We start from the raw sequence: 14,652 nt of genomic DNA, 5'->3' as shown, positions 1-14,652 counted from the left end.
ATCTTAATGAGGTCAAGGTATTTGTATTTGAAGGCGTATTACATATTTTCTTGTAACACTGGTAATAATTGTCGAATAAAGTTTTGACACTAACTTTTCTGATATTTATTTATTTATTGTGATTGAATGAGACTTCGGAGGATGTTAGAAACCATTAACATATTCCTGGCTTCAATTTTTTTTCTTCAGTGTTGTACTTAAAATTACAAAGCTTTGGCCTAGGAAACAGACATTGTTCTTTCTTTTATGAATATTTTCTTAGGCACAATGTAGCAGGTTTCCTTCAAGTCTCTGTAGCCATAGGTTGACAGCATCAATTCCATCCTAGCTTAGCACCTTTTGGGGGAGCCATAAAAAGATTTTGTCATACTGCCTGAAATTTAGCTCACTCTCCAAAGAGATACATGAAAAAAAGAACATAGCAAGCCTATTCTCTCCCATATATGTGCCCAAGGTGCATCTAATAAATACTTCATGATAGTGGATTGAGTCAGATCCCTGGACTCAAATGTAAGGTTAAAATGTGGCATGTGATATGATAGTTTGGGCACTGGTAAATGCAGTCTCTTTCTATATTTTCTTGGTTCAAGTTCCTAAGTTATAGGTGTTGAGGTGTTAAATACAGTAATTAAAGAAAGCATGCAGTAGTCTATTGTTCAAGTAAGTCTTGTACAGGAGGAAAACAAACCCTGGGAAGAGGGAGAAGACAGACTTGGATGTGGAAAACTTGTTAATTTCCTGAAAAGCAAAGCATTTGTAATGCTTGCCAAAAAATATGAACATTCTTATAATGACTTACTGAAGTGGAGCCAGCATCTGGAAGCCTACAGAAATACTTTATTATCACAGTGAATTTAAGAGCATTGCCAGAAAAGATGCAAAATTATCTTTTCTGGACAGCTGCTCCAGAACACTAATAGAAAACTTCATCACAAAACAAATATGCCTTCTTCTAATACAGTCATCCATTGATATGTCCTGTGGATCTAGTGGGTACTGTAGTTGGAATATCATGATGGGAGGGGTCCTATCCCAGAGTCCCAATATTCATTGTATGTGTTTATTGTACTTTAACTTAACAGGACAATTTAATTGAATAGTACTATTTTAGAGCTAGAAAGAACCTGAGAGATCATCCAGGGTATTGCCCTCATTTCCCAAATGAAGAAATTGAGATCCTGAGGTACAGAATGAGAGCAAGTATGACAAAATCAAGTTGTTTTTTTTTAAGAATAGATAAAAGTTTATGGGAAGCAAGGAAGGTGCCTATAGATAAGAAGAGATTATTGGGTTGGGGGAGAAAGGGATAGTCTTTTTGGAGAAAACAGTATGAGGATGGGATCAAGGGTACATATAGAGGGGTTTACCTTGGCAAAGAGAAGGACCAACTCTTCATGTGGGATGGGTAAAGGAGAAAATAGTGAGAGAAGATGTCTAATCACGTGAGATGAAGAAGACGAAGCTCTTGGAAAATGTTCTCAGTTTTTTTAATGACATGTGACCCACGATCCTCAGATGAAAGAATGGATAGGAAAGGGGGAAAGGCTGTCTTGCAGAGCTGGAGGAGAGATGAAAATGTGATGAGTGGGATAGTGATTACATATTAGAATAATAGTTGCAACTTACATTGATTGATACAAGTCAAATCAACAAATTTTTTTAAGTGCTTACTTCATAACAGGCACTATGCTAAGGGCTGAGAATACAAATAAAGCCAGAAAAAAAGGTCCTTGCCCTCAAGGAACTTATGTTCTAATGGGAGATGACAACACATAAAAGGAAACTGAAAAGCAGGATTGGGCAGGAGCGGCAGAATTGGGGTTCCTGGAGAAAAACCAAGTCAGGAGAATGTATTGGTTCTACTTTGGCCTTTCCTGTGCCTTCTCTTCTCCTTGCTCATATAGCCACAAACCTAGACCAGTTCCTCTTTATCTCTTGAGAGGACTATTGCAGTAGTATTCTTGCTGTTCTACATGCTTCCAGTATTTCCCAGCTCCAATCTGCCCTCCACGAAGCTGCCAAGGTGATTTCTCCAGACTAGTGTAGCTCTGACACCCCACACTCCTTCAGTGAATTTTAGCGACTCTCTGTTGTTTTCAGGATTGAATATAATTTTCTTTCTTTGACATTTAAAACTTTATAACTTGACCTTTCCAATTTTTCCTAGCTTTCTTTTAACTAATACCCCTTTATACTCTCTATGATCGAGCTACATACACTGTCTGACTTGCATTTCCTCAAGTACAGTATTCCATCCTTCAGATACATTGCTTTGTTTCCCATGCCCAGAATGCTCTGGTCCCTTACCTCTGCTTCTTAGTTTCTCTGGCTTCCTTCAAGACTGGGCTCAAAGCCTACATTCTTCAAGAGACCTTTCCCAGGTTGTCCCAGTGGCTAATACCTCTTTCAAAATAATTTCAACCTCCCTTCTTTCTTTCTTTCTTTCTTTCTCTCTCTCTCTCTTCCTCCTTCCCTCTCTTATCCCCTCCTCTCCCTTTCTCTGTCTCTCTCTTTCTTATATTTATATATATGTATGTAGTTATATGTGTTTACATATAAATATATACACACATGTGTAGAGGGGATTGTATATTTATCTATTTACATTTGCCTAATTATTTACACATATACATATACATACATGTGTATAACATATTACAGTGTTTTACATGATTAAGATACTTAATGATTTTTAAAATTAAATTTAAAAAATAAAATATGCAAATTGTCTTTTCATTTAGTATACTAAAAATGTGTGTGTGTGTGTGTCTGTGTCTGTGTGTGTGTGTGTCTGTGTCTGTGTCTGTGTGTGTGTGTGTTTTGAGGTGTAGGTATAAGTTCAACCTATGGCAATTCTGTAGGTTACATGACATAATTTCTTTAATTCTGCTGAGATCTGAGATCTCCCTGATATGGACATATCCTCCATCAGTGAGATTACAACCCATTCCTGACTCCTCATGCTGTGCGATTCTTAATCTTCTCCTTCCATAAGAGTAACACCGAGGCTTTGCTCTCTGTCTTTTTCCATTTCATGGATATCAGTGCAGCACTCAGATTATTCAGTTGCGCTTTCATTGTTTGCTCTTCCTTCAGTGTCTGGCCTTACATTCCTCAAATGTTACCAGCCCTTTATACCAATTCTTGCATATAGGTCATCATTGGAAATGTATTACATTATGTTTCCACCCAGCATTCATTTCTCCATTAACTCTAGAATTGCCCATAACTTTGATTCTTAGAAGGCTGCCATATTTCAAGATTTGCAGCAGTATCATTTTTAATTGAAGCCCTAAAGGGAAATTTATAGTACTATAGTATAGCACATATCCCTTGAAAAGCTTAAAGTACTATTATTTTTATTATCTTCATTCACATATTCATTAAGTGTCTACTGTGTGCTAAGTGCTAAGGATGGAAAAGAGGCAAAAGACCGACCCTCCTCCCAAGGAGCTTTACAATCTATTGAGGGAGACAGCATGCAAATATATGCCAAGCAAGCTACAGATAGCATCAATAAGAAGTAATTAAAAGAGGGAAAGCACTAGAATTAAGAGGTGGAAAGTGGGATTTTGGTTGGGACTTAAAGGAAGCCAGAGAGGTCAGTAGTTGGAGCAGAGGAGGGAGAGAGAGTGTTTTGGAATGGGGGACAGTCAACGGAAGTGGCTAGAGCTGAGAGGTGGAGTGTCTTATTCATGCAACAGCCTGGAGACCATGAAGATTCAACTATAAATTTGACGTTACAAACTTAATGGCTTAAAGAAAAATAGGAAAGGGGAGAGATATTGAGTTATATTTTAGACATTTTGAGTTTCAGGTATCTCTGGAATATCCTGGTTTAGTATCCCCAGTTCTCACAGTTGTTTATTATATTACATGGTCTTAATTCTGCCCACCATCCTGTTTACCCTCCTAAGGTACACTCTTCCTATCCTTTTCTTTTTCCTTCTCCTTCCCTTTCTCCCCCCCACTCTCTGTATATAATAAAATACTATTATTAAGCTAATCAAAAGTCAGATCATTTACATGAATAAAAGTAACCTTTTTCTTTTGAATATTAATATATTTATATTTAAGTGAGTTATGTGTTTTTAAGTTGAAGAACTATATTTTATAATATTTTATGTTTATATTATGTCAAAATATAACATTGTTAAGGATAATGTTTTATTTTTGAAATCAATATGTCATTTTAACAGTCTTTTATTTTTTCACTTCCACCCTTTGTTATTGAAGTCCTGAGCCTTATGTTAACAGACCACTGACTCATATATGAGATGTTGGTCTATTGATGGGCAAAGACTGAAGAGGAAAGTGTGATCCTGAGATCTCATTTTCACCCTCAACTTGAACTAAACTTTCAATCCAAATCCATACAGATAAGAGATTTGTTCTATTTTTAAATAGCCCATTGTTGAAAAGAAATATGATAAAAGCTATCATGAACCTAAAAAAAGAAAAAGAAAAATCCGCAGATGATGAAAGAATTTTCCAGAGTTTAACCATCAATGTAATCATTTCTAAAGGAGAGAATTAAAAGTCCTTATTTTTCTAAAAGCACTCTATGGTGATTGAATAAAATAAACAGCAAGATATATTGTGGTAGGAAGTCTGATGATCAAAGAGGAATACTGAATAGAGGTACTTATTCTTTTTGACAAAATAAGGAAGTAATTCCTTTCACACATTTTGTGATCATTTCTGCCTGAAAACTTTGTGTCCTCAAGTCAGAATTTCAACCGTTCTATGAAAGAAAGACAACTAAGCTGAGATAATAGTGTCAGTTTTAAGCATAAGACAGCATGTGAACAGTGTTTAAACTATTGCTCCAAACCATTTGAATGGAAGTATTGGATTAGCTATAACCTGGTGTCAGATCTTTAGTGAGATAAACCCTCTGACTGTTACTGACTAAAGGATCCATGACCACAGCTTTCAAAGCTGCTATTGCATGAGTTCTTTATCATGAGAGCTTTGTGAGATATGTCTGACTAACATTATGTTTTCAAAATAAAATAACTATTAATGGTTAAGAATAATAAGCAAAAATTCACAGCCTTGTTTTTTCACAGGAGGTTTCAGCCCAGTAGGAAAACCTACACGAGTACCATCAAGCGCGCTGCAAATGGTAAGCCATTCTACATCAGCATTTCAAAAACTGGTGCAAAACTATAAATGGCATTTTCTATATCCTTTTCCCTCTTTTAAAGCCAAAAGTTTTTCATCACTTTTAAGAAAATGAACCATTTTTCCCCTGAAATTTTTTCCATTTCTCCAACAGTAAGTAGTTGAGTAATGCCTTGTCATCATTTTCCCAATCACTTACTTTAATTAATACACTAAAATATGAATGCATTTCAAATATTTAAAACATTTTATGCAGGGAAAATGCAAATTCTCTTGCAAACCATTTACACTTAAAATACAATCCTTTTGTTTTATATATTTCATCATTATTTCCACTGATTGACTAGTTTAAAAATAACATGATTTTTCATGCCTTTTATATGTTTAAGTAATAATAACAATATCACATACATGTATTACTTTATTATAAAATTATAGTTACTTTTTACATTATGGAGTGTCATGTCTCTTTAATGGCTCCACATATTACCAGTATCCATTTATTTTATTTTTAAATTACTTACATTTTAAATTATGTAGTATGGAATATAATAAAGAAGGAAGAAGAGAAAATTTATATACATGTGAGGGTAGATAGCTAAAAAGTCATCTTTTTCCCATTTATTTTGACATCTGGATTTCTGTTTGCAGAATTCCTTGAACTTACATTACATTATTTGTCAGATACTAGGACACAGTGAATTGGGTACCTCTTATTTCCCTAAATATTTTCTGGTTTTTAATTTCTTTCACATTATTAAGACTTGTAATTTCCAGTTGCCATGATATTTCATTTATGAGGAAAACTTGGTAATCTTTTTCTAAGAAATTGAAAGACTTTCTGTTCAACTTTTCTTGAGATTTAAAATTGATGATTAATATTTGCATGTGTAATTATTCCATTTTAAAGCCCTTAAATACTCTGTGCCAGGCAGTGTATCTAGGCAAACCAAAAAATATTAAAACAGTTCCTGCCCTCAAGGAGCTTTTCTTCTCATGGGGATGGTAATGTGTAAGCTACTAAGTAAAGAGAAGATATATACAAAGTAGGTAGAAGGGAATCTCCATTGGGAAGACACAAACAGCTGTTGAGGAAGGGATGGTGGGCTAACAGATGGATTAGGCCTCCTGCCGAAGGAGGGGTTTGATCTGTCTTAAAAGAAACAAGGAAATCAAAGAAGTTAACTTGAGGAAGCAGACAGAGTATTTCAGCTGGTGCAAAGACATCGAGACAAGAGGGGAAAAGCTGTGCACACAGAATTGTTAGTTGGCTAGTGCAGCTAGGTCATATTTAAATTGAGGCTAATATGTGCTTTTGCATTGGGGTTGTGAGAATAAAGCAAAGGCTGACATGATTATCACAGACAACTGAAAGTTTCTCATGAAAAGGAAGGAAATAAATAAATAATGAAAATATTAATGCTAATATTAATGTTAAAATAGTAATGTTATATAAATCTTAATATTATATAAAATTTATTCTTTAAATGATGAATTTGAATGTTGAAAATTAAGTCAACCATAGGTCAGAATGATTTGGGAGTGTATTTGAATAATGTTCTCAGTAGTTCTGTTATTTAATATACATTTGATTTTTTAAAAATCCCTATAGACTTTTTTTTAAGTGGCAGCTGTGTTTGTATTTCTGTTTTTTCCTTTTGTGTTACAGGAGTTAGTAAAGTTGAACCTGGCAGGGTGTTTTTTTCCCTCTAGGCAGATTATGGATCCCCATGCTTATTAAATGCTTAAGGGCTATAATCAAATAAAGATCATATTTATCTGAAACTCTGGGAAGTAACAGCAGTAGCATTTTATAATAGTTTCCTGATCTCAGGTATACTCTTATTAAGAAAGAAAAAATGTAATACTTAATAATGTAGGTATTGTCTTTTTTGGTAATTTTTTTTTGTTATGTTAACTTATTAGCCCACGTTGCTTAAACTAATATTATTTCTACTCCGAGGAAGCAGTGGATAGTGAATAATGGAGTAAATAAAGTGCTTGTATTTAAGTCAGGAAAACTTGGCTTTGAATTCTGCCTCTTGGAATTTAATAGTTGTATGACCTTGGGCAAATAAATTAATCTAAGCCTCAGAATGTCCAGGTGTAAAATGAGACTAATGATACTTACACTCCACCACGTCAGTGTTGGAAAATTCAAATGAGATAATGTATGTAAATTGATTTACAAACTTTAAAGTGCTGTGTCGATCAATCAGTAACATTTATTAAGTCCCTGTTATGTGCCAGGCACTGTGCTAAGTGCCGGGGATGCAAAAAGGAGAAAAAAACAGTCTTTGCCCCCAAGGAGTTTATAGTCTAACGGGAGAAGTTAGCATGCAAACAGATATTTATAAGGTCAACCATATAAGGAGAAATAGGAAATAATATGCAGAGGCAAGACTTCTAGTAAAGGAAGAGATTTCACTTGGAACTCAAAGGAAGTGAAGGAGGTCAGGAGGCAGTAAAGGGTAAAGAGCATTCCAGGCATGAGGGACAGCCAGAGAAAGTGTCTTGAGCATTTTGTTATCATTATTATTGCAAGATATCTCATACTAGATAGTTACATTTCAGTCATCTTTTCCCAATTATCTTATTTTGTTCTCAAGTCCCCTTTATGTAATAATTTTTAAATGTCATGATGGTCATAGAATATGAATATTGCTTGTATTCCTCTGAATTCCTCCAGTATCTAGACCAGCAATCACACACACACACACACACACGTACACACACACACACACACATACACATACACACACACACACACACACACACACACACACACACACACACACACACTGGCCCAAGTCTTCCTTTCCAACCTTGTATCCCACAACTCCCAAATATAAACAAGCTGCTCTAGCAGAGTCTACTCACTGTTTACATTAATAATGTGTACATTACATTCTGTCCACTCCTAGGATTCCTTCTACCACCCAGGATAGCTACCTTTATCCACTTCAGGTACCAACTTACAGTCACACATCCCTTCAGATGAAGCCATCCTAGACCTGATCTTCCTTTTCTCTACAGGGCACTGAAGAGCAAACGATGATATGAAACATAATCCTGTCCCTACATCTAATTGAGGAGAGTTGGAGAGGGGAGAAAGATGAGTGTAATACACATGCATAGATTTCCAAAAAGATGGCAATAGAAGAAAAGTATCAGGGAGAGAAGATCAGGGAAGTCTTCATGGTCTGTGCCTTGAAGGAAGTATTTTAATAGACAAAGATGGGAAGGGAGGATGTACAAAAGTTCAGAAGCCCAGATAAGAGGGTAATATTCAGTTTGGCTGGAACATTGAGTAAATGAAAGGAAGTAAGCCTGAATCAGAGATTGTGGCTGGAAAGTCTGTGATTTGGGGGGTTCTAAGGCTCAGGGTCCTGTGCCTCCTCTACCAGAATCAAAGGCCTGTCTGGCACATCTGCCTCCTGTCTGTCTCAGGGTACTTGCTGCTTGAATAGAGGTAATGGTAAGCTGTATTACCTGACCCATCTATGACAGTAGATCTGTAGTTGGTGACAGTGATGTCAGAGATGACTGGTCCTTTCTCCCTAAGGGCTGTTCCTCTCAATGAAGGGATCAGAGCAGAACAGGGAGTGTGGGGGCATTGTTGTTTGTAGGGCTCCTGGGCTTACCTGCCCTTCAGTGGTAGTTGGTCAGCTGTTGGTGCTGGCATTGGTTGTGACGATCATCCCTTTCTCCATTAGGGGTTTCTCCGTTTCATGATGGCCACAGGATTCAGTTAAGTAGGGCTATTCCCAGAGCTCTTGGGTTTACATCATCTTCAGTAATAGTAATTAGGAACTATTTTTCAAGAAGCCTCGAAGAACTTGAATACCAGAGTATGTAATTGGTAGAAAGAAGGAGACCAACAGAAGGCTGGTCATCATCTGTGATCAGATGATTCATCTGACAGCTCTGAAAAGAGAAAGACTAAAGGCAAAAAGACAAGGAGAGCTTTTGCAGTAGTTCAGGGGTGATAATGAAGGCCTGAACACATATTAGAGATACAGAAGAGATAGAAGCAACAGGATTTGTTGGCCGATTGGATGGTTTAGGGGCGTTGAAAGACCATCAGATCATTGATGTAGACAACAGCATGCTGGTATTTTACAACCAGCTCCCTGACAAGACATGCTTTTAAGTTTAATCTGATTTAATAGCATTTTCTCCAGTCTAGCTTGGGGGTGGGGAACCTGTGGCCTCTAGGTCACATGTGGCCCTCTAGATCCTCACGTGTAGTCCCACCGAAAAATCTTGTTCTGTGAAGTTGGGATTCAGTCAAAGGGTCTCCCCTGAGGACCTTGAGGGCCACATGTGGCTTTGACACCTCAGGTTCCCCACCCCTGGTAGATAATCAACAAAATAATAAATAACTCCTGATTGGAAGTTCACATTGAAAAATGTAACAGCTCATACAGTCTGGCACCAGCACACCCCTGTATCTAGAGCCAGAAGTAACCTCCAAGGCCATCTAGATCAGCCTCTCATTTTATTTATGAGAATACTGAGATCCATGGAAGTTCAGTGGCTTGTACAGGGTCGTGCAAGTACTAGGAGCAAGGGGCAGGGGTTTAAATCCAGTGCTGTGTAACTCCATGGCCAGGATTCTTTCCACATTACTATACTGGAGAGACAAGTGGCCAAGGTGACTCCAAGGTACGGAACTTGAATGATTTAGAGGATAATGGTATCATCAACAGAAATAAAGAAATTAGGACTACGGGTAGTTTCAAGAGAAGGAAATTAGTTTGGGACATGTTGATTTTAAAGTGACAACAAGGCATTTAGGTGGAGATATCTAGAAGTGTTGTACAATTCCAGTATTGTAAATTGGGGAGTCATCTGTCATAAAAATATAAACCTCTAGGATAAAATATGAACTGTGCTGTTTACCTTTTAAAAGATCTTTGCATCCTACTGCCCACCTGCCTTTCCAATTCTGATGGATATTGCTTCCCCTCCTGCTCTCCTTGATCTAGCCAAACTTACTCAGGACTCTCGATTTTCTGCCTCCTTGCTCTTGTGCGGACTGTCTTGTATTCCAGGAAGACAGTCTCTCTTCACTTCTAACTCACAGAGTTCTCTTCCTTTTAAATGCAGCTCAGGCACCATCTTCTGCGTTGAAGCGTTTTCTGATCCTCCACCTTCCAGTACCCTCCCTCCCAAACATCCCAAACATATTATATATCTATATCTTATCTCCCCCATTAGAATAAAGTCATTCCAAGAAGGGCTAGGGGATGCCAGCATTTAGGATATGAAGTTCACCTGACTTATTTGCATATGGGGGAAAGGAAGCAATAGAGGGAAAGAGCTTAAACATCATTTAGGGACACGTGTTTCAACCTTTTTTACAAATGAAGACACTGAGTTTGTGAGATGTTAAATGACTCACTCACATTTTCAAAAGCAGTAAGTAGTAGAGCTGAGATTTGAGCACAAGTCCTCTGGGATTAAATCCTATGTTCTTTCCCCTCCACCATAATGCCTACTAATGAGAGATGGGTAAAGACTGAAGAAGCAAAGTCTTGGAGAAGACATGAAGAGTGGGGATCAAAGTTACAGAGAGATCAGCTTGGTCTAGGAGGAAGACAACTTCATCTCCCCCATTGACAGGTCATTGAGGTAGTGCAGTGAATAGAGCACTGGCCCGGGAGTCAGGAGGACCTGAGTTCAAATCCAACCTCAGACACTTGATACTTACTATCTGTGTTGACCTTGGGCAAGTCACTTAACCCTAATTACCTTCCCTTCCCCCTCCAAAAAAAAAATCTCATCTACTGGAACAAAAGAGAAAGATAGACCAGAACAGAGGGTGGTGGCTATGTTGTTATTTTCCGAAGGTGAGAAGTTGAGTTGGGAACACTTACCTTGAAGAAACACTTTCTCTTCAGTAAAGTAGGAGGAAAGGAAGTCATTTGCTAAGAGTGTGAAACTGGATAGAAAGTGAAAATTATTTATCACTCTTGTTAACTGAATTGTTTCAGTCATGTCTGACTCTTCCTGACCCCATTTGGGATTTTCTTGGCAAAGATATGGGAGTGGTTTGTCATTTTTTTATCCCACTTATTTTATAGACTAGAAGGAATTAAGGCAAATGAGCTAAGTAGGTTGCCCAGGGTCACACAGCTAGTAAGTGTCTGGGGCTGGATTTGAACTAATATTGTCCTGACTTCAGGGTTGGTACTCTATCTACCGTGCCACCTAGCTGTCTCATATATCAGTCTAGAACAGATCAATCATAAATATTTCTGTAGATATCTAGATATATAAAGATATGGCATAGTGGATATAGAGCCAATCTGGGAGCCAGGAAGACCTGAATTCCAGTCACTCCATTGCATACTGAATGCAAGACTATAAACAAGTCATTTAACTTCTCAGTACTTTAGGCAACTCTCCCAATCTGTCAGTTGCCAAGAATTTGCTAAACCATGTTAGTGGAAGAAATGTTCTCGTCCCAGTGAAATCACAAATATAGTCTGTGACCCTCAAACCATACATATATTGGTAAACAACAACACCACCACACAAAACAGCTGAGCTACTTCATCTAATCTTGTCCCAATTTGATCAGAGGATGAATTAACTAACATTGCCATTGTAAAATAAAATGAGTAGAATATACTCATTGTCTAGCCATTTTCAGTATGTTCAATCCATTGCTCCTTAGCTTCATCTCTTCCATATCTGAAGGGTGAATTCAGTGAATGAGCTCAGCAGATCTTCTGTACCTACTGTGTGGAAGGTGCCGAGGATACCCCATGAAACAGCATCTGCCTCCAAGCTGAAAGGTTACTGATTAGCTCTAGTATATATTAAGTGGAAGGACCAAGTTTGGATCCTCATTCTGCTTCTGATTTCTGGCATGACATTGAGCAACTCATTTCATCTTTCTGTGGCTCAGTTTTTTCTTCAATAAAATGAGAGTGTTGGATTAGTGACCTCTAAAGGCCCTTCTGACCTTCAGGCTATGATCCAATGAGCAGATGGATCTCATTCGTAAGAATGGCCCCCAAAGGTTTTGCTATGAAAATTTATCTGGCCAAGGTCATATGTATGACAAATATCGGCTCCAACTCCGGGATCAGGGATTACAACAGAATACTTCATGGTAGTCCGTTAACTTTGTCAGTCAAGCATTTATTCAGTACCTACTGTATCCTAGGCATTGAGCTAAGCACTAGGTATACAACAAAAGAAAAAAAAAATCTCTGCTCTCAAGGAGCTCACAATTACGAAATGAATTTTTAATGAATTTTCCTTTTTTAAAAAAGTCAATTTGCCTCAAATTCATATCAACTGGTATCTTCACTAGTTAGATCAATATCCTTTCCCCACTAATATTCCCAAGTTAGAGAACTAGTAAACACTACTGAATTCATTTTACCAACAGCAGATAAAATAACCCTCCGGAATCTCAAAATGGCAGCATTCCTGTGGCATGTGTGCTCTATCTTTGTTTTCCTTCACTTCAGCAATGTCCCTCGAGATTTTCCATGCAGTGGTTTCAGAAAGAATAGCAGAGGGTGGCTCACACAGCTTTGAAGCCCCTGCTTAGCTGTGCTAAGAATATCAATTCCCAGTAGGGTTTGTGACTGGGGGAACTCTTGTTTGCTCTGGCAATATCAGCTGCTGTCATTCCTCTGACTAGAACGAAACACCAGCCACCAAAGTAACACTCTGTAGCGTGCTGCGGTACTGCCCCCATGGATTCAGTCCCCATGGCCATCAGGCCGTACCATTTCCCGACTTTGCCAATAACCAGCACTTGAAATGAAAAGAAATGGAATTTTTGAAGGACACACTTCCTTGTAATTTGGAGCAATTTTTTAAGCATTTTCCTGTTGTGAGGGGACGGGGGGGAAGGGGGAACCATACATGAAGAACTATATGCCTACAGTCTATAAATCCTTAGTAGTTCACATTTGAAATAGGATTATATCTCTTTAAGAGTAGCCGCACCTGCTTTTTGCCTTTATGGCAATTTAAGCATAATATCAGTCTCAGATTAATGAGAGAAAAGGTCACTGTCTGAACCCTGGAAGACAGGTGTAAAACTTAGTTAATCTTTAAGTTGAGTAGTACAGAACACCTATGTTTACTTTAAGTAAAGAAGTTGTTTGCAAATCAAAGAGGAAATGCAGCTGAATTCAAAATGAAACTCTTATAAAAAATGTGAGTGTCTCTCATGTCTTCTCTTTATGTTTTTTATACGGGGAACAAAATTTAAAACAAATGTCCCCTTCCTATTTCAATATATTAGAAGAACTGTGTACACAACCAGTTCCTCATTTTTCATGAAATTGCGTTAAATATATAAGACATGAGTATTTAGAAGCCACACTGAAAACATATTTGTGATTTCTAAAAGGATTTGTATTAGAGATAAAAATAAAAACAAAAGAACCAGATTTAAGTGGCATCCATGTTGGCATAATCATATTACACACTTGACCCCTTCCTACTCTTTTCAGTCTTCTTATAACATGGTCACCTCCACATAATCTTCAATCTAGTGACACTGGCCTCCTGGCCTTATCTTGTACAAGGCACTCCATCTCCAGATTCTGGACATTTTCCCTGACTGACTTCCATGCCTGGAACTCTCTCCCTCCCCATGCCCACCTCCTGGCTTCCCTGGCTTCCTTCAAATCTCAGTTAAAGTTTCACCTTCTACAAGAGTCCTTGATTTTAATGCAACCCCCTTCCCCAATTTAATATTATATAATATAAAATGAAAATAATGCAAAACTTTTAAATACAGTCCCCATTTATATAGGTTTTACTTTATTTATCCTGTAAAAGTAAAATGGGCTTTCCTGATCTGAGGTTTAAAATGATGATTCAGTATCCGTGCACACATTGGACAAAACCATCAGAGAAACTGCACAGACTAGTTCTGTTCTGTACCTAAAGTCTTGCTTGGTTTCTTAAAGGGAGGTTCAGACAAAATTGTGCACTACCCAGCTCTCCAAGCTTAAATATTAGACCTTCTTGTCATTCTGAAAATATTTGTGACATGTTTTTTCCTATTATTCATTAAACTCATGCAGAAAAATATTGATTTGGATCGTAGTGTTTAAACCATACCACCCACTGGACTGTTTGGATCAGAACTTCACATGTTATCTATACCTAATTTGAAACTTTTTGATTTTCCAATAGCCAAAAGTCATTAGTTAATATTTTCTGTAATTCTACTACATATACAATAATATTATAGTATTAGAACATTTTAGTGGTTTTATATATTCATATATATTTAAGTAAGAAATTTTTTTCCCAAAATTTCAAAGTAGAATCTCATTCATCTCCTTTCAGCATATATCCAGAAACCCACATGCATTATTTGCATCCTGAAAGAGGCAAATTATTTTCAGTAATTCATCTGCTGCAGGAAAAGTTTATAATATGTAATGTGCCATCAGGATTGAATGTACCTTCACAAAAATCATAAAATGAAACCCATTGCAGTTCTCTTCCTGTGTGCTATTGCAGGGTGGGGAGGAA

At 37.4% G+C, this 14,652-nt stretch overlaps 1 protein-coding gene across 10 annotated transcripts in view; it reads left to right on the top strand.

Moving 5' to 3' along the window:
- The window catches only part of AHI1 (Abelson helper integration site 1), a 279,355-nt gene that overhangs the window by 165,851 nt on the left and 98,852 nt on the right, over window positions 1–14,652 (top strand). For all 10 annotated transcript variants that reach the window (XR_011974556.1, XR_011974555.1, XM_072643419.1 and 7 more), the window contains one exon: window positions 5,073–5,128. Coding sequence is in view for 8 of the 10 variants with exons in the window: in XM_072643419.1 (XP_072499520.1) it covers window positions 5,073–5,128 (56 nt within the window). In the remaining 2 variants the exon portion in view is untranslated. The remainder of the gene's footprint in view (window positions 1–5,072; window positions 5,129–14,652) is intronic.

This window comes from Notamacropus eugenii, chromosome 2 (assembly GCF_028372415.1).
Source record: "Notamacropus eugenii isolate mMacEug1 chromosome 2, mMacEug1.pri_v2, whole genome shotgun sequence".
NCBI classification, from domain to species: Eukaryota; Metazoa; Chordata; class Mammalia; order Diprotodontia; family Macropodidae; genus Notamacropus; species Notamacropus eugenii.
Note: the sequence above shows the minus strand (reverse complement) of the source record. Positions and strands in the feature narration are given on the sequence as shown.